At 41.0% G+C, this 19,197-nt stretch overlaps 2 protein-coding genes across 4 annotated transcripts in view; one reads left to right on the plus strand and one right to left on the minus strand.

The window, feature by feature from the left end:
• LOC117505137 (synaptopodin-2) overlaps nucleotides 1-6,768 on the minus strand; it is a 33,625-nt gene extending 26,857 nt beyond the window's left edge. Inside the window, exon 1 of one of the 2 annotated variants that reach the window (XM_034164684.1) lies at nucleotides 6,565-6,768. In XM_034164684.1, the coding sequence (XP_034020575.1) occupies nucleotides 6,565-6,672 (108 nt within the window). In that variant the 5' untranslated portion in view covers nucleotides 6,673-6,768. The remainder of the gene's footprint in view (nucleotides 1-6,564) is intronic. The other variant, XM_034164683.1, reaches the window with a different exon arrangement.
• Nucleotides 6,769-7,931: 1,163 nt separating this feature from the next.
• The window catches only part of sec24d (SEC24 homolog D, COPII coat complex component), a 30,046-nt gene continuing 18,780 nt past the window's right edge, over nucleotides 7,932-19,197 (plus strand). For both annotated transcript variants that reach the window (XM_034164690.1, XM_034164691.1), the window contains exons 1-8: nucleotides 7,932-8,017; nucleotides 11,308-11,514; nucleotides 12,332-12,443; nucleotides 12,552-12,688; nucleotides 12,827-13,099; nucleotides 13,247-13,359; nucleotides 17,962-18,073; nucleotides 18,171-18,298. In XM_034164690.1, coding sequence (XP_034020581.1) covers nucleotides 11,364-11,514; nucleotides 12,332-12,443; nucleotides 12,552-12,688; nucleotides 12,827-13,099; nucleotides 13,247-13,359; nucleotides 17,962-18,073; nucleotides 18,171-18,298 — 1,026 coding nt within the window. In that variant the 5' untranslated portion in view covers nucleotides 7,932-8,017; nucleotides 11,308-11,363. The remainder of the gene's footprint in view (nucleotides 8,018-11,307; nucleotides 11,515-12,331; nucleotides 12,444-12,551; nucleotides 12,689-12,826; nucleotides 13,100-13,246; nucleotides 13,360-17,961; nucleotides 18,074-18,170; nucleotides 18,299-19,197) is intronic.

Here is a 19,197-nt window from a genome sequence, read left to right on the forward strand (position 1 = left end):
TCACTACCCATTGTTGACTGGGGACAGATTCCAAAAGTCCATTGGTCGGTCAGCTAGTTAGCCAGCAGGCTAACAGCATGTAGCAACAGCAGTGCTATGAAAAAAACTGTTCAAAACAACAGTGACACCTTTCCATTCTCTAATGTTCCTCGGGGTTTGAAATTTTGTCCGTAGCACATCCTCATTCAGCTTCTGGCTTGGCAGCGGAAAAGTGCTAATGTTCTGGGCATCCGCATGCGCACTCCTCCGCCACACAGGGGTTTCTTAGTCGGACATTACGCCATCTCCACATCCAGCCTGATGGCCCTTCGGAGCAGTGGGCTTTCGGAATACTGAATCGTCACCTTGTTAACTACGGTTACAAACAACTGTCAACAGCAGTTAGCATTAACCATCAACAGTTAGCCTTAACCGTGTTTCGCACAACCACATATGCCAATGTTAGTGACTAATCCGTGGGTAGATATGTTAGTGCTATTCACAGTTAGCATTTTTTAAATACAGCTCTTCAGTAGTTGTCAACATAAACAATGTGAAAGTACAAGAAGTCATATGCTCCATATCGAGAAATGCAATAACTGGATGACCTTCAGAAGGTCGAAACCCAGAAATGGGTCGCACTGTGCCAAATTGTTGAGGTTATGTACAGCAGAGATGGAGGCGATTGTAGCAGTTTTGTGTTTGTAAAATTCTGCACTTATGCACATTGAAGATGTTTCAAAGGCTTGGTTGACTCAAGTATTTGTTTCCTGCAATGATGTGTGCAAATGAAAAATTAAAGGATTGAAGTGTTATTGTGGAAAATATTTGAGTGCATTTTAATTTTGCTGTGCTCTGCATTGACTGTTTTATTCAGATCCCCCTCCATATCTCCAGAGATGCATCAGTTTCACAACACACAGACATATGTCCCATTGGGGACAGTTTTAGTATTTACCTGAGATCTCTTTTTTCCCCCCCTCAGGGGCACATATGAGTTTGATTTGCCGCAATACAAACAACATGCCAAATGCAGTTCCACCCACATTTTAACAGGCCAATCACAGTGATGGTGGGTGTGGCTCTCAGACTGGTTCATTTGCATGTGGAGGAAATGAGGGAAGAAAAAGAATATGTGCATCCTGTTTTTTGGGGGGGGGGTTTTTGCACAAGTTAAAGTGTTTTCAAGAAAAATAAAAATGTTATTGAAAAATATTTTGATATATTTTATAATAGTGCCAGGGAGCATGTTTAAGTTATAGGCCTTTAATGCTTATTTCTCGCCAAAATACGCATATTATCCAGGAAATGACACTGCGTGTGTGAACAAACATTAGAACATGGTAACTCCTGAGCAGTGCATGCAACATATATTTACACAATAGTTACACCCCAGAGAGAGTTGGTGAAACCCTACGTGCCGCCCTGAGTTTTGTGGTTGCAGGATGCGGGACTATTGCCTGTTCCCGGGGTGAAGAAGTCAGCAGGTCAAAGAGCTTTTTCTTATTGTGCACCCGCTCTGTGGAACAGTCCCTGTGACCATGAGGCAGTCAGAGTCCTTTTACATATTTAAGTAAAAACTTAAAACGTATTTTTATTCTCTTTCTTATGAATACCTTTCATTTTTATGTTTTATGTTTTATTCTTTTACTTTTTTTAATTTTGTATTTGAAATTTTTTTTATTTATTCACTTATTTTAAATTTTATTTTGAACTGTTCTGTCTGAGGCACCTTGAGGCAACTTTTGTTGTGATTTGATACGTCATAAGCTGATTAAATTGAGAGCAGATGAGCTGATATGCAACTGCATTTTAATTCAGTTTAATTCCCCTGCAGCCATGGCTTCAGAATGCTGTATAGTTTTGTACTTCATATTTAGAATGTATGATGCAAATAAGAGGCCATACAATTATGGTCATTTATACAAAATTATTCTAACAGCCAAAACAAATGAATGTATTTTTCATTACTCAGATCCTACCCACTAAGGCCAAAATAAAAGATAAAACATAATTTATTATTATGAGTTGTCATTTGTAGATAATGCCACAGTTTTTAAAGCTTAGTAGACATTTCATGGAAAAATGAATGTGGAAATACTTCTATTTTTGACAGAATGATCACAATAAAAGTCACGTTAACTTCTGGGGTGTGGCTTGAATTGCTTAAAAATGACTGAGTGACTGTCATTAGAATGATACTGTTCAGCTTTCAGCTCTCTGTGAGAGAAAATAAAAAAGCTTCTCTGCTGAACCTTTGAAGTCAGAGGAGTGCCACATTAGAAAAATATTTATATCTTCCCTGTGTCCACGACACGTCGATGAAGGATGTGCACAGCCAGAACATTTGTGAGCAGGCGTTCTACCTTATTTAGAGTCTCAGCCTCGCTTCAAAGTAAATGCACCTGGCTTCACCTCTGAGTGCATATCATCTGATTGCATTACGCCAAAATTTGAGAACCAGTTGACACCAATAATAATAAAAAATATATAGATCTTTGCCTGAGTCATGTGTGTCACACTGTTCCAGCTATTTTATGATGGAATACATCAGCATTCCTGCATTTATGACCGGCTGCAATACATTCCAAAAAAGTTGGAACAAGAAAGAATTTATCGCTTTGCAATGCGGGCTTTGATTTGTTTTTATATTTTTAGTTTTAAGTGATGTGAATGCAACTACATGTTGCAATGGTTGACAAAGGTTTCTCGAAGTTATCCTTTGACCATGTGGCTATATCAGCTATTGATGAATAACTGTTCTTGATGTTGTGCCACTGGAGGGATCAGAGATCATGAGTGTTCAGCCAATGGCCTTTACGCACAGAAATTCCTTGAGATTCCAAAAACTCAGAATTTTGTGGATACTGGTTTTGCACCAAATCATGAATACAATCACCTGTTGACATCACTTGTTTGAAATAATGTCATTATCATCACTATTATTAAGTTCATGACTAGCTATAAATTGCCCCTATCCAAACTTTTTTTTTTCTTGGAATGTTCTGAATGTTGGAATGGATGAATATTAAATGAAATTAACTCCTTAACGCCCGAATTTATATAGCTGTATATAAAAAAATGTTTTGTGTGTGTTTTTGTCTTTAAGTAGATGGTAAATAATGTTGAGATTATTAATTTCACTTTTGCACAAAAACTAGATAGTAATATTGGGTATTCTGGTAATGACTTTATGTTATAATGTTATAATAATAATGATGGTATGTTGCAAATTTGTGACAACAGGCATACAGGTCAATTTGGTAAGTTGCATATTTGAGTCAGAGATTGTAGCATATATGCGACGATGGGCGTTAAGGGGTTAAGTTGACGACACAAAACATTAAATTTATTTGGTTCATATTGTCTGCCATGAAACAGAAGTCAAAGTAAATCAAATCAAATCAAATCAATTTTATTTATATAGCACCAAATCACAACAAACATGTTGCCCCGAGGCGCTTTATATTGTAAGGCAAAGCCATACAATAATTACAGAAAAACCCCAACGGTCAAAATGACTCCCTGTGAGCAAGCACTTGGCGACAGTGGGAAAGAAAAACTCCCTTTTAACAGGAACAAAACCTCCAGCAGAACCAGGCTCAGGGAGGGGCAGTCTTCTGCTGGGACTGGTTGGGGCTGAGGGGAGAGAATCAGGAAAAAGACATGCTGTGGAGGGGAGCAGAGATCAATCATTAATGATTAAATGCAGAGTGGTGCATACAGAGCAAAAAGAGAAACACTCACTGCATCATGGGAACCCCCCAGCAGTCTAAGTCTATAGCAGCATAACTAAGGGATGTTTCAGGGTCACCTGATCCAGCTCTAACTCTAAGCTTTAGCAAAAAGGAAAGTTTTAAGCCTAATCTTAAAAGTAGAGAGGGTGTCTGTCTCCCTGAGCCGAATTGGGAGCTGGTTCCACAGGAGAGGAGCCTGAAATCTGAAGGCTCTGCCTCCCATTCTACTCTTAAAAACCCTAGGAACTACAAGTAAGCCTGCAGTCTGAGAGCGAAGCGCTCTATTGGGGTGATATGGTACTATGAGGTCCCTAAGATAAGATGGGACCTGATTATTCAAAACCTTATAAGTAAGAAGAAGAATTTTAAATTCTATTCTAGAATTAACAGGAAGCCAATGAAGAGAGGCCAATATGGGTGAGATATGCTCTCTCCTTGTAGTCCCTGTCAGTACTCTAGCTGAAGCATTTTGAATTAACTGAAGGCTTTTCAGGGAACTTTTAGGACAACCTGATAATAATGAATTACAATAGTCCAGCCTAGAGGAAATAAATGCATGAATTAGTTTTTCAGCATCACTCTGAGACAAGACCTTTCTAATTTTAGAGATATTGCGCAAATGTAAAAAAGCAGTCCTACATATTTGCTTAATATGCACATTGAAGGACATATCCTGATCAAAAATGACTCCAAGATTTCTCACAGTATTACTAGAGGTCAGGGTAATGCCATCCAGAGTAAGGATCTGGTTAGACACCATGTTTCTAAGATTTGTGGGGCGAAGTACAATAACTTCAGTTTTATCTGAATTTAAAAGCAGGAAATTAGAGGTCATCCATGTCTTTATGTCTGAAAGACATTCCTGCAGTTTAACTAATTGGTGTGTGTCCCCTCTGGCTTCATGGATAGATAAAGCTGGGTATCATCTGCGTAACAATGAAAATTTAAGCAGTGCCGTCTAATAATACTGCCTAAGGGAAGCATGTATAAAGTGAATAAAATTGTTCCTAGCACAGAACCTTGTGGAACTCCATAATTAACCTTAGTCTGTGAAGAAGATTCCCCATTTACATGAACAAATTGTAATCTATTAGATAAATATGATTCAAACCACCGCAGCGCAGTGCCTTTAATACCTATGGCATGCTCTAATCTCTGTAATAAAATTTTATGGTCAACAGTATCAAAAGCAGCACTGAGGTCTAACAGAACAAGCACAGAAATGAGTCCACTGTCTGAGGCCATAAGAAGATCATTTGTAACCTTCACTAATGCTGTTTCTGTACTATGATGAATTCTAAAACCTGACTGAAACTCTTCAAATAGACCATTCCTCTGCAGATGATCAGTTAGCTGTTTTACAACTACCCTTTCAAGAATTTTTGAGAGAAAAGGAAGGTTGGAGATTGGCCTATAATTAGCTAAGATAGCTGGGTCAAGTGATTGCTTTTTAAGTAATGGTTTAATTACTGCCACCTTAAAAGCCTGTGGTACATAGCCAACTAATAAAGATAGATTGATCATATTTAAGATCGAAGCATTAATTAATGGTAGGGCTTCCTTGAGCAGCCTGGTAGGAATGGGGTCTAATAGACATGTTGATGGTTTGGAGGAAGTAACTAATGAAAATAACTCAGACAGAACAATCGGAGAGAAAGAGTCTAACCAAATACCGGCATCACTGAAAGCAGCCAAAGAGAACGATACGTCTTTGGGATGGTTATGAGTAATTTTTTCTCTAATAGTTAAAATTTTTTATTTGCAAAGAAAGTCATGAAGTCATTACTAGTTAAAGTTAAAGGAATACTCGGCTCAATAGAGGTCACAAGCCATAAACTGATGCATGACTTATGATGCATGACAACAGAATTGGCCATGCACCTATGAGAGCAAACAGGAATCGACAATTTAGCCAGATTTTGTCAATGTGTGATTGTATTGTTACAGTCATCTTGTGTTCAAATTTCCCTGTATTTTACAAGTTGTAAAATTCCCGAACTAAGGTCAAAGTATTGGTAGTATGCAAATTATTTGCAAAACCGATGCCAAGAAAAACAAAATGGCATACTTCATTATAATCACCGATCATTACAACTGAGAATTACTCTGTGGTATTAGAGCGAGACGCATGATCCCCTCACATTTCAGCAGCTAGACAGAGTATATGTCGGGATGAGTAATTGGGTGTGAGATCTCTTCGGAAGACCTGGGGCAGTGTGTGTGTGTGTGTTTGTGTCAGGAAGGACATCCAGTGTAAAACTTATGCCAAATCCCAATGCAGATCTATACTGGATCCAGCAAGACTTCATCAATAACTGCAAGAACAAATGTGGCATCAGAAGTGTGTTGGATAACTCAAAGGGGTGTAAAACCTTATTCTGACATTTCCATGGTCACTTTGATTGAACGGGTATATCTTCCAGCTTGATAGGTTCATATTTACAGTAACATTAAAAAAAACTAAGCTCAAGCTGACCAGAAGGCACCTCCAATGAGTTTCACCCCTGAAAAAAATTATTTGATCGAAGAGCAAAATGCTTTGTCAAAGTCCAAATGTGTATACCTCTATTCAGCAGTGCTTTGTTGCTGAGTCTTTTTTTCCTCCCTTGTTCTTTTTTGAGTGATAACAGACCACAGTGCCCTCAGCTTACATTCTCTCAGCTTTGACCATATAAGGGTCCTGAGGAATCTTTCACCAAAACAGCCAGGGCGCGCTAACTGTTCCAAACAAAACCTCTCCTAATCAGAGTTTATTCTCCAAATTATTCCACAAAACTTCAACAAGCATTCAGATTTTAAAGCACTTTTTCTCCCATTACCCATCACTGCAAAATAAAGATAGTCGTACCTGATGAACCTGGATGGATCTGCAGGCGTCTCCCTCTCCCTCTCGCAGGGTGAATCCCCATGGCGCACCGCCTCGCAGCGTTACGCACACGTATTCCCCGGTGCCCATGCTGGGCAAGCTCAGCCAAACCTCCACAGCGCGATCATCGAGCTGTCAGTCAGGCCAGCAGCGCTTGTGCAAAAAACCACCAGAACCCCACCGCTGTATCATCTGAGTTATTCCAGGTCCAGCCCGCTGGGATGCGTCATTACGCACAGGCCCGCCTTCGGAGCAAGAGTGCAGCTGCTGGTTTGTCTTCCTGCAACAAAGTGGGGAGACAGAAAAAGTAACAAATAATCCCTGGAGGGCGACGGACTTTATTATTCAAACACAGACAAGAACAAAAATGGTCACATTTAACTTCTTAAATCGGACTTTTCGTGAGTACAGTGCACACTTGAAAATGTGAAGTTTATTTAACGCTAACCTACAAGTGTTTTTCATGGAAAAAAATTAGGTTAAGTTTACATAATCATCCATCCATACATTTTCTATACCTCTTAATCCAATTAAGTGTCGGGGGTGGGGGTGGAGCCTAGTGGGTTTCACCTTGGTGCAGCAGATGGAGGGCCACATTTGAGAAGCTGAGGTGGACCAGTTGTCTGCATGGGTGGTTGCCATCCAGGACCAATGCGGTTGATGTGCGTCACCCGTGCATGCCCCCTGATCAATGGTGAACCACTGTCGTGATGATCAACCGCCATCATACAGCGCAACACCCAATGATGAAACTGCATTTACCAAGGATGTCTCGATCTTTACTGGGTACCATGTCTTTGGAACAGTTCTAATTTGGTGGGTGGTGGCCAAGCGGTTAAGTGCGCTTGTGTCCAAGTTCCCAATTCAAAGGCATCCCCATTTTTTACAAAAATAAAATGTAAAATTTATGTGTAATGGTAAATCCAGGAAACCTAAGAGTACACGTGTTTGTTTTTAAATGATCAGAGCCAGTGAGAGTTGGCGAGATGAAGCTCACAGGTCCACAGTCCGTGTGCTGACGTGTATGGGTCCCCTCGTCTTTACGCATGCGCACAGCGCCGCATCGACTCACTGCTCCGCCGAGCGGTTTCATCCGTCAAACCAACGACCGTAATGACAAATCGTGGAACAGCGCTTTCAGCGTAAAGACGCACAGGTCAGGTTAAAAACTAAAACCTTCGCCTCAAAACAAACTTCAATTTACACCGAAGAATTTAAAACAGTCGTATAAAAATAACCGCTTCGTATTAGCGCTGTTTCTCGTTGATGGAGAACCTCTATATTCGAGTTGGGATTTTAATCTGAAATTCTCCACCCGGAACCTGCTTGTAAACTCTCCGGTTTTGACACTGTGAGTGAGCAGCGCCCGGTGCTTCGGAGGAGTTTGACGTGGCACTCCGTTTTGTCACACAAGAGGACTCTGCCCCTAATTCAGGTAAATACAAATTCGGCAACAATTCAAGATGAAGCTGGTAAAAACAACCGAGCCCTGTTATCCCGCACGGCTTCTTATATGTAACTCTAAAAACAACACGCTGCTGGCACAAAGGATAAACTTTGTAATAATAGCGCGGATAGCTAGCTAGATGCTTTCAAACGACGAGATGTCACATCACTATTATAATAAAACAGACTAGGATTAATGTAATAATGTCAAATATGCTTGTTCTTCCAGGAGTTAAATGAAGGCAGGGATGCTCAGATTTAACGGTCTTTGACGTGGCATTTTTCTGAAGTGGGAAATGCACTGAAACAACTGTTTTTGTCTCTTTTTCTTGTCATTCTGAAGCAAATTAAATGTGTTTTGTGTGTAGTAACAGATGGTTTTCTTGTGTTAAAATGGAGCAATACACAGCTGTTATTTCTGTTGATCCAGCTGTGTAGAAGTGATACTTTTAACTGTACAGGCCCATAACAACACTTCAGTAGTTACCAGGGGCGGCACTAGATTTTTTTTTAGTGGGGCACCACAATATGTACTAAAGCATTTTAGTTAAGATTTCAATCTACTTTCACCTTTTTCATCCCCATCTTTAAGTCAGAGCCAAGACCGAGGGGTGTTTTGGTTTCACTTTGCAGTTATCCCAACAAATAGATAGATGTGCGTCTGATGGTGGTGTGCTGTCAATTCCCTGAGTGTTATAATCTGTATTAGTCATTCATTTTTGTTGCTGACATCACAGTTTTATTGCATTATCACTGCCGGCAGCATCAGTTTCACATTCAATAATCTAAACGAGTTCAAATTTGCTAAAACAACAACCTTCTTCCAATGTTGAGCTGCCACCAGCAAGTCTTTGTCATTCTGTTTTGGGAGAGATCAATAAGGTGAGTGATGACAGCGTTCTTCACTCGGACGTCCGGTAACTGCGTTGTTAAGTCCAAATCAACCACAGGAAATGCTTTTACCCTACAAATGAACCAAACCACCGGTCGGTTAGTCTCTTGTTTTAACCAGAAGTCATCTATTTGGTCTTAACAGTGGGCCAAGGGCACCTTTCATACATTTAAAACCAGACTTAGAAGTGTGAATCAAAGAAGGTGGAGTGAAAATCCCAAAAAAATCCCACAGACATCACATACTAGCAATGAGTAGTAAATAAGTCTCTTCGGCTGCTCTCTTGTTGTTGATCCAATGTGGATTTGCATGTTGAATTGGCACAGGTTTTACGCCGGATGCCCTTCCTGACGCAACTCCACATTACATGGAGAAACCGGCAGGAGTGGGAACCTGCCGCACTGAAGCTAAGTGCCCTTGGCACTTGGCATGGTAGTACTTGTAGTACTTGTTTAAAAAGAATAATAGTAACCACACTTCTGACAGGATCCAAGTACAAATGTGGAAAATCTTTCATGCTAAGGAGGGTAAAAAAAAATGCGATCAAGCGAGTGAATAAGTCCAGCAAGATTGTTCGCATGATAACTCGCAAACCAACACACAAAGTAAATTCCAAATTTGCATGACAGTGACTTTTACGATGAAGACAAACTGATTACCGTTAGGTGTATCTGGGTATACTCAATCATGAAATTTTGATGTTATTTATTATTATGGATGTCAGTCAGCTATGTCATTTCTTGCCTCCATGCGGTGGGGTGTTAAATGCTCATACAGTTCTGTCAGTGGAGAGAATTCATGTGATTTATACATAATTTCTTCTCTGCTTACAGCACCAACTCTTTAATAATGGAATGAATGCATTTAACACAGTTTTACAGTAGTCAGTTTGTAATTTACTTGCAAAACCTGCAGGTGTAGTGATTGAAAACCTGAAATGGTTCCAACAGAAAACACTTTTCTGGACGGTTGGACTGTCGTCATCATGTTTCTCGTTTGTGTTTGTGTTGGCGATCCTCCTGTCCTGTGCACCAACAGCAATTCTTGTATATGGGTGATTCTTAGACTACGGGCACTTATGTCCTTTGATCATATTGTATGAAAACAGAAAAAAGGGGAAATTTCACGCTTTTATAGTTATCTTTACAATGGAAGTGTGTTAAGAAATTTGTTCTAGTAGTCTATAATGACTTTTTCACCTTTTTTCAGCATCATTATATGCTAATATTGCCGTTTTGTGCTTGTCCCACACCCAGACTTTTGATCTTCAATGATAAAAATGAATGGTAAAGAAACGTTTTTTCTAATGTTTTAAAATATCTCTGAATAAAATATCAGTAAAATAATCAAAACATAATTGGGGTATTCAATGTCATGCAAGTGTTGTGATTTTTTTAATTTCCACCACAACATGTAATGTCCCTTTAAACAGTTTGTATGAAAGATTGTTTGGGTAGTTTCTATGGAGATAAACAGTGACATCAGAGCACATGTATATAGCGCCAAATCACAAGAAACAGTTGCCCCAAGGTGCTTTATATTGTAAGGTAATGGTGTGGTGGAAATTACATTTACGAGGCCAATAGTGCCCGTAGTTAAAGAATCACCTATATTCGTCTGTGAATTGTTCTGTGAATTATTTCTGTAATTTATGTTTGTAGCATGGCCCAAGCAGAGGGTCACCCCTTTGAGTCTGGTCTGCTTGAGGTTTCTTCCTCAGAGGGAGTTTTTCCTTACCACTGTTGCTCTTGGGGTTGGTAAGGTTTGACCTTACCTGTGTGAAGCGCCTTGAGGCAACTCTGTTGTGATTTGGCGCTATATAAAAGAAATAAATCGTTTCCACTGTATTATGATCACAAGTTGGACAATGAAGCTTTTATTTTTTTTAATTTATGCTAGCATGCTGAGGCAAATTAATTAATGAACTCCATTAAAACAATTGCATTGTATGTTATGTGAGGGGTAGTGGCTGAAAGATACTTGGGTGGGGGGAGGTGTGTGCAATATTTAAAATGTTGCAATCATTTAGGTTTCTGCCAAACTTATTCATAGTAGTTGATCCCGGTGCGTTGTAGTTATACATGGGTGATACGTTAACTGTTGACGCTGTTGGACCAGATCAATGTGAGGAAAGGTTTTGAATGGTTGTGGAAATTTGTGGGGCTACAGCCCCTTCAAGTCCCCACCCTAATGTCATCTGGCTGTTTATTTTGTCACAACTAAATGTGTATATCGCACAACAGAAACAACTAATCACACGACTTAAAGATATGTTTGCTTTATCTCTCCTGTGCAAGTGTCAAAGGTCCATCACTGTGGGTTTGTGTTGGACTGTCAAATGTGAAGCTCACACACATGTTCATCTGCACTTTTTCCAAACTTTGCAGTTCATTGATGTTCATTCATCTTGGCATGAGCAGACGATAACGGTCATCCCGTCAAGATGAGTCAACAGGGTTACGTTGCTGCACCCCCGTACTCACAGGCCCAGCCGGGGATGGGGGGCTACCAGGACGGCTTTGGATCTGGTCCCACACAGCCCCATTATGGGCATTATGGGGGTGTGCCTCAGACGTACGCTGCTCCACCAACAGGTAAGTGCTTCACTGAGTACGCAAGTGGTATGTATGGCTAATGTTAAGATCTCAGTTGACAAGTCTGGTCTTGCATCTCTTAAATCCAAGAGGTTTAGAGTGTCTTTTCATTTTGTTTTTGTATTTTTGTTGTTGTTGCTGTGGGATAGGTCCATCTTTGACCGTTTTTGTGGGTGGGAAAAAAAAACAGGGGACATCTGTCCTTGTGTCTACAGTTCTGTATGGAACAACCAAATAGTCATTGTGGATCTGATGTTCAAAATTGTCTTTTTTTTTTCTTTAATAAGCACATGGAAGCTTCTAAATTTGTATATTGGTGAATATTATCATATAAAAATGAACTGATTACAAATTGCATGTGGTTACACTCGCCCATGAGGTTTTGATAAATTTTTGGCAGAACATGACCATGTTACTGCTCAGGCACACCGTTACCCTCTGTGAGTTGGTGAACTTTAGCTAACATTATAATTGGCAGCGAAATGCTCTTTGAGGGCCCTTGTGGTTTATTTGGATGAACTACATCAGGGTTTTTTGTGCAGGCAAACTGCAAATTGTGTTTCTTGCCTGTACTGCTCTGATCCTAGAAGAACTCTTGGATTACATTAAATTTTCCACATGGAAGAATCAAATGAAGTGTAAATTCTGAATTAATTCGTTAGAGGCCTATAATGTTAGGTGTAAAATAGAAAGATTTGGAAATACTCAAAGAACCTTACAGTGTCTTAATGTGCCTTTTTAAAGGTTTTAATTCAGAACTGCCTAAATAGCAATAAAGAAAACCATGCAGCCACGCAAACATCATTGCTTCCTGTAGGTATGGTGAAATCGCCAGTTTCATGGCCGTCTGGGATGGCTCCACCTCCACAGTCTCCAGTGTCCAACCATTACAACCCACATGTCCAGCAGAATGGTGCCCATCCTCAAAGGTAATAATCCTGACCAATGAGCAAATTGTTCAGTCATAACAGTAAACGGGAGATAACACGATTGTAATTGTGAATGCTGTAAGATGAGAGCTGTTCTCTTCCTCTTAGATACCCTGCTCCACCAGCTGTTTCTCCTGGCTATGGTCAGCCTCCACAGTCCCCATACATCAGCATGGCATCTCCAGCCCCACCTGCAGCACAGCATCTCACCAGTCAGATGAATGCTATGAACCTGGGCAGCTACGGTAAGCTTCCAGTTACTCAACTACCAACCACACAGAAGGGTGTATGGAATATTTTCCCTTCTTATTTCAAATATGGCAGCAAAATTGAACCCCCAGGCCAATAGTTAAAGCGCTGTGTTCTAATTCATCATTGTGTAGGACCAGGGCCCATGCATAGTCCTCCTGCAGCCAAACAGCCTTTCCAAACACCTCCTCCCCCAACAATGAGCCATCCACAGATGCCTCCAGGACCCCAGTCACCTCACATGTCCCATCAGATGTCACCACCGCAGTCACCCCCAGGAAGCATGCCAATGGCAGCCCCACCGATGGCAGGCATGGGTCAACCCTTCCCTGGGTCTCCCCCTGTTGGAGGTTTCCAGCAGCCTGGTCCAGGACTTTCTAGTCCACCAGGGTTCCCCCAGCAAGCAGGTAACTGACTCCCAAAACCAAAAGCAGCTTCAGTGATAATTCAGTTTTTTTTTTTTTTTTTTCATTCATCTTTTTCCTTTTTAAAACATGAACCATAGCTGAATGAAATGTTCATGGAGCTCCACATGTCTTTGTTGTGATGTACAGGACAGTTTGATGGGCACATGTCAGGGCCCCAACTCGGCATGCCAGGAACCTTACCTGGAGCACTGTCAGGTCCACCCCAGAAGAAACTGGACAACGATTCTATCCCAAGTGTAGTGAGTATGGAAAATCCCCTCTGGACCACGTATGTTCAGAATTTTAATGCCCCACAAAGGGGCTGTGAGCTGTGGGTTTGTCACACTCATCTAAGCCAATGTTTAGAGATTTTTTAGTATTTTTTGAAATTTAATATACAAACTGGCTGAAACTGTTAAGCTGTTTTTAAGGTCAGCTGTCCAGTGTTGCCAGGAATCGACTCAGTTATTTTGGATGGCTGTCTGTCTTATGGACAAATTAAGTAGTTTAGAAATTTGTGGTATTATAAATTTACAGATCAGTTGTACCAACATTTAATGATTAAATCAACATATTTTTCTGTAAAAATAAATAAGTATATAAAAAATAATAATAATGGAATAGTCTATTTAAATTTTATGACAGGTGGGCAACAAAATTGGGCTTGCTCCCGCAGAGCTATTGTACACCACAAAAAATTGTTTACATTTGAAATATGTACTGTATACTAATATATACTAGCGTGTTGCCCATGGAGATCCACAGGCTCTAGATTAGGTAGCGTTTATAAAATAGGTAGCTGACAGTGGTAATAAATTAAGCAAAGCTTGTATAATGGAGTTGGAATGGTGTGTGATTCCGGAATGTTTTTAGAACCGTAGACCTCAACAATGTTTAGAAGAGGAACTCATCCCTTTTATTTCTTGTTAATTATGTCATTTTTAAATGTTAATTTACTGTCTTTGCGTATTTATAAATTGTTTATGTTCTTGTTATCTTCTATTTTGGCATTTGATTTTTAAATGAACCACAATGGAATAAGTGTTTTCATTTTCTTGTGTCATCCATGCATTTTTAACATATTTACAATTACATTATGTACTTAGATTGAACTTACTAAATAAAAACCACTCACCACACTTACACTTTTAATATAAAGATGACTTACTGCCCTCTGCTGGAATGACGGCAAGTCCAGAAAGTAGTTAGCAACATTCATTGTTCAGTGTGTTGTTAGCTAATATCCGTAGCTTCTCCAAAAATATTAGTCCTATCAACATTACGTTTTCACAGCGTTCACCCTTGACCCAAAATACATAAGCATACCAAACGGCTAATGTCAGCTGTCCACTGTTTATCTGTGATTGAAGTTGCATTCACGCACAGCTGCTGCAAACAGGTGCTTTTAATTTGACAAAAAAAAAGAAAAAATACAGTGGCAGAAGCCATTACCACTATACATTTCACTCATGGTACCAATATGAGACTTAACTCAGTCATAATAAGAGCAGCATAACACTTAATAGAACCGACTAAACCAATTGAATTACAAAACACAATAAATCAATAACACTAACAACACTGTTTAACATGAACCACAGTAACATTTAAACCCTCAAAACCCCGAATTCCCATGATGCATTGCAGCACAATGTCCATTGTTTACTGGTTATCTAATATTTCTAATTTCTCTGAAAATATTTGTCCTGTCAACTTCCCATTTTCACAGCGTTCATCCTTGACCCAAAATACATAAGCATATCAAACGTCAAATGTCAGCTCTCCCCGTTTTTTGCGTGATTAAAGCCATACTCACGCAAGCACACATAGGCCACTTGGCTATTTTATATATACGAGGTCTATTAGAAAAGTATCCGACCTTATTATTTTTTTTAAAAACCATATGGATTTGAATCACGTGTGATTGCGTCAGACAAGCTTGCGTGCCTGGACATGCCAGAACATGTCCTGTGAGGCTTCATCACGGCATTGCTTTGCGCCATGCGGCACCGCCGCAACGCGCGCAATTCCTCCGCACGTCTGTCTCAATGTGCTGAAAAAGTGCTGATGTCCACATCTTTTCACAATTCTTGTGCTAGTCAGACGACGTCCCGGATAAAACACAGCGTCCAGTTTGGAAATGAACGGCACATTCCACTGTTACAGGAGTTTTTGTCATGGAAAGAGGAGCGGACGCTTCGCGCGTTGCAGTGGTGCCGCATGGCGCACAGCAACGCTGTGATGAAGCCTCACGGGACATGTTCTGGCATGTCCAGGCACATCCACAATTTCTCGGATAATCACTCGATGGAAAAACCACCAACAGCTGTCTGAACGCCATCTCAAAGCCGTCCTGTGAGACCAAAACGGAGGTGTTCCTTTGTCTCGCTCCATCAGCAAATCGGTCGTGACGCGCAAAGCCTGCGCTTGGCTTTCCATGACAAAATCTCTTGTTAAAAGTGAAATCTGCCAGAAAATGGTTGATGTCCAGCTCTTGTGATAACCAGAGAAAGTGCACACGACGGTCCGGCTCCACAGAGCCATCCATTTAGAAATGATCCGGTGGTTTGTGGCTCTCGATGGCGGCACGGAGCGCGGCGCGCCGAGTGTCCTTAAAGCCGTCCTTAAAGCTGTAGTAACAGTCCTTATTCTCTGTGAAGCCCGTAAAATTTTCACCGAAAGCCAGATAAATTTTTCAAATGGTTTCCAGCTGCCAGTCTCTAACAGTTTCTGAAAAAATTCTGATGGAAAAAAGCCCAAATCATTCCGCCATTTCCTGACAATGAAAATCCGCCGAGGGGGTGGACCACTCCTCACTCAAAGCCTGCTCACAGGCGAATGACGCAACCGACAGGCGTGGAAAAACTCACGCATGCGCACGAGGGTTCAAGCTTGTCTGACGCAATCACACGTGATTCAAATCCATATGGTTTTTGAAAAAATAAAAAGGTTGGTTTCTTTTCTAATAGACCTCGTGTGTGTGTATATATATATATATATATATATATATATATATATCAATAAAGTACTACAGTTTAAAATGTGGCTGTAAACATTTAGGGCAGTGATTGTGAACACTGGTGTGGATGGGGGGTAGATTGGGTTGGTTGTTGTCCATGGGGAGTTTTTATGGGAGTAGGTCTTTGGGTGAACGTGTGTGTGTGTGTGTGTGTGTGTGTATCCATGGGTGTTGCAGTATGTATGGCCCAGGGGAAGAAGATGTTTGTCAGCCTGCTGGTGTGGGACTTTGTTGACCTGTAGCATATCCCGGAGGGCAACCATTCAAACAGGGGGTATGGGAGGGTGTGAGGGGTCTCCTGTGATGGCCTTGGTTTTCCTAAGGCAGCAGGATGTGGTGATGTTTTCCAGGCTGGGCAGAGGGCACCTGATGATCTTTAGAGCAGTGTTTATGATCCTCTGCACCGCCTTTCTGTCCTCGGCTGCGGAACCATCGTACCATACACCCAGACAATCTGTCAGTATGCTTTCCACTGAGGAGTGATAGAAGGCCAGCAGCTTTGTGTCTCAGTTGTTCTTCCTGAGGACAGGCAGGAAGTGTAGCTGCTACTGAGCCTTCTTAATCAGACCCCTGATATTAGAGGTCGAGTTGTGGTCTGTGGATATGTGGGTGCCCAGAAAGCTGAAGAAGGTGACAGTTTCCACCTGTTCTCAATTTATGAGGGGGGGGGGGGGGGGTCCATGATGAGTTCTTTTGTCTTATGAACATTCAAGGTCAGATTGTCCTCTGAGCATCAGAGTGACAGTTTCTCCACCTTGGCCCTGTACGATCTCTCGTCCCCATTGCAGATGAGTCTAACCACCGTGGTTTTATCCGCATTTTGTATAATGCGGTTGGTTGGGTGTGTTGGAAAGCAGTCCTAAGTATACAGGGCACACAGTAGCGGGCTCAGAATGCAGCCATGAGGGGAACCAGTGCTGAGTGTGAGTGTGGAGGAGTGGTGGGGACCGAGTCTCACAGACTGTGGGTGGCTCATTAGAAAGTGTTTAATCCAATTACAGGTGGGGAGGAGCATCTGTGATTTCAGCAGTTTGGTGACGAAAATGTCTGGTATGATGGTGTTAAATGCTGAGCTGTAATCCACGAAGAGCATTCTTACGTCGCTCTTGTTGTTCTAAGGTGGCTCAGTGCTGAGTGGAGAGTGAGGGTGATGGTATCCGCTGTAGACTGCTTTGCTCTGTAAGCAAACTGGTAGGGGTTGAGGGAGGGAGGGACGGAGGCAATCTTTGATGTGCTGGGAGACTGATTGCTCCAGGCACTTCATGATTACAGACATCAGGGTGATGGGTCTGTAAGGCTGTCTATGGCAGGTTTTTGGGGATGGGGACAATGGTGGAGGCCTTCAGACATGTTGGAACGGTGGCATGTGTCAGGGAGAGGTTGAAGAGTTTGGTGAGGTTCCCTGCCAGTTGGTCTGCACATTCTTTAATCACCACCCCAGGGATACCATCAGTGCCAGCAGCTTTCCTGGGGATCACTGCTCTTAGGTTTTTCCAAGATTTAATAAAAAGAACAGAGAAAGGCAACATTGTAGTCAGATTAAATATTGTATAGCCAAAACTCCTACTTCAGTGGGTGCACCAGTGAATAAACTAACAATTTTATGCACTTTATCTGGCACTGTATGATGTACTGTGTTGTCGTAGGTAGAGTATACAAAACCCATCATGTATTTATAAATCAGATTTTTGTTGTATAAGTTATTTCAGTGGCAGAAACCTGTGCTTTCTTTTTGTGCTGTGTTAAATACCACATTTGTCGTTCCTCCTCATGCAGCATCGTTTGAGAAAATTCATACAGTATTTAAGTTTTCAGTTAGTAAGGTGTAACGTCTCTTTTTTAGACCCAAGTTATTGAAGATGACCAAATAAATAAAGGGGGTCAGGTGTTCACCACAAATCTCAGAGGACAGGTTCCGCCGCTGGTCACCACTGAATTCACAGTAGAAGACCAAGGTAACAACAAATATATAAAGTTGACGTTTACCCCAAACCAGATGTTAGGGTACACTGTAACAACTTTAACATTATAAACTTGTTTTTTTTGTTGTAGGTAATGCCAGTCCTAGATTCATCCGCTGTACCACCTACTCCTTCCCATGTACCGCCGACCTGGCCAAACAGTGTCAAGTGCCCCTGGCTGCCATCATCAAACCGTTGGCTTGTTTGCCAAAGAATGAGGTCAGTAATTGTGCAACATCAAGATAAGTTACACATCTTTTAACATTCTTGAAGAACGTAGCAAATTCAAAATGGCTTGCAAGCAAACCGTGCATTTATGCTCAGTTTCAGTGTCAGTTTCCTGTCTTGTACTTTACCATGACACCCTCACAGAGCTGTGATGGCAGTTATCGTTGTCCTGCTTTGTCACGATAACAAACCGGTGCAAATACTTTAATATTGAACCAATAATCCAGCGTAAAGTGGAAACATTACAGTCAGGAATGACAAAAAATGATTTCTCCATTGATAAATGTGTCTAAGTACTGTAAAGGTTCCATTGGCCTGGGAACAACCTCTCCTTGGCTTATGTGTGGCTTTAGATATTTTCTCCTTCACTCTACGTGTCCCAATAATCCTTTTAAGGCAATGTTAGCGTTCTCGCTATCTGGCTTCAGCCTCATTAGCTAATGTCAGATCTGCAGGGATAACTGAAGAAGAGGTTTACATAAAAGGATTCGAATGTAAATTGTTCGCGCTTTCACATTTGTTTTCATACGCACTGCATATTCCTACCAACACTTCACCGTGATGGCTGAAGTTAATCACAGTTCCGAATTTGCCTTATATGCGCTTCATACCTGCTTATCCACACACTTAAGTTAGCATATTCAAATATTACATCTTTCATTGTTCCTATTCTTTGTTTGCATTTTCTTTTGTGTTCATATTTCCTTTTCCAACTTAGCATTCAGTCTTTGAAGTAGTGATGGAGAAAAACTTTCTTTGCTGCAATCCAAAATGACATGAATGAATTTATAGAGAACAAGCCGTTTCTAAATCCATTGGGACACTGAAAAATGATTGCTAAACTACACGTTTTTCCCATTACACTAATTTGTCACAATTGTCAAGGTTGC

Source organism: Thalassophryne amazonica, chromosome 23 (genome assembly GCF_902500255.1).
Source record: "Thalassophryne amazonica chromosome 23, fThaAma1.1, whole genome shotgun sequence".
In the NCBI taxonomy this organism is placed as follows: domain Eukaryota; kingdom Metazoa; phylum Chordata; class Actinopteri; order Batrachoidiformes; family Batrachoididae; genus Thalassophryne; species Thalassophryne amazonica.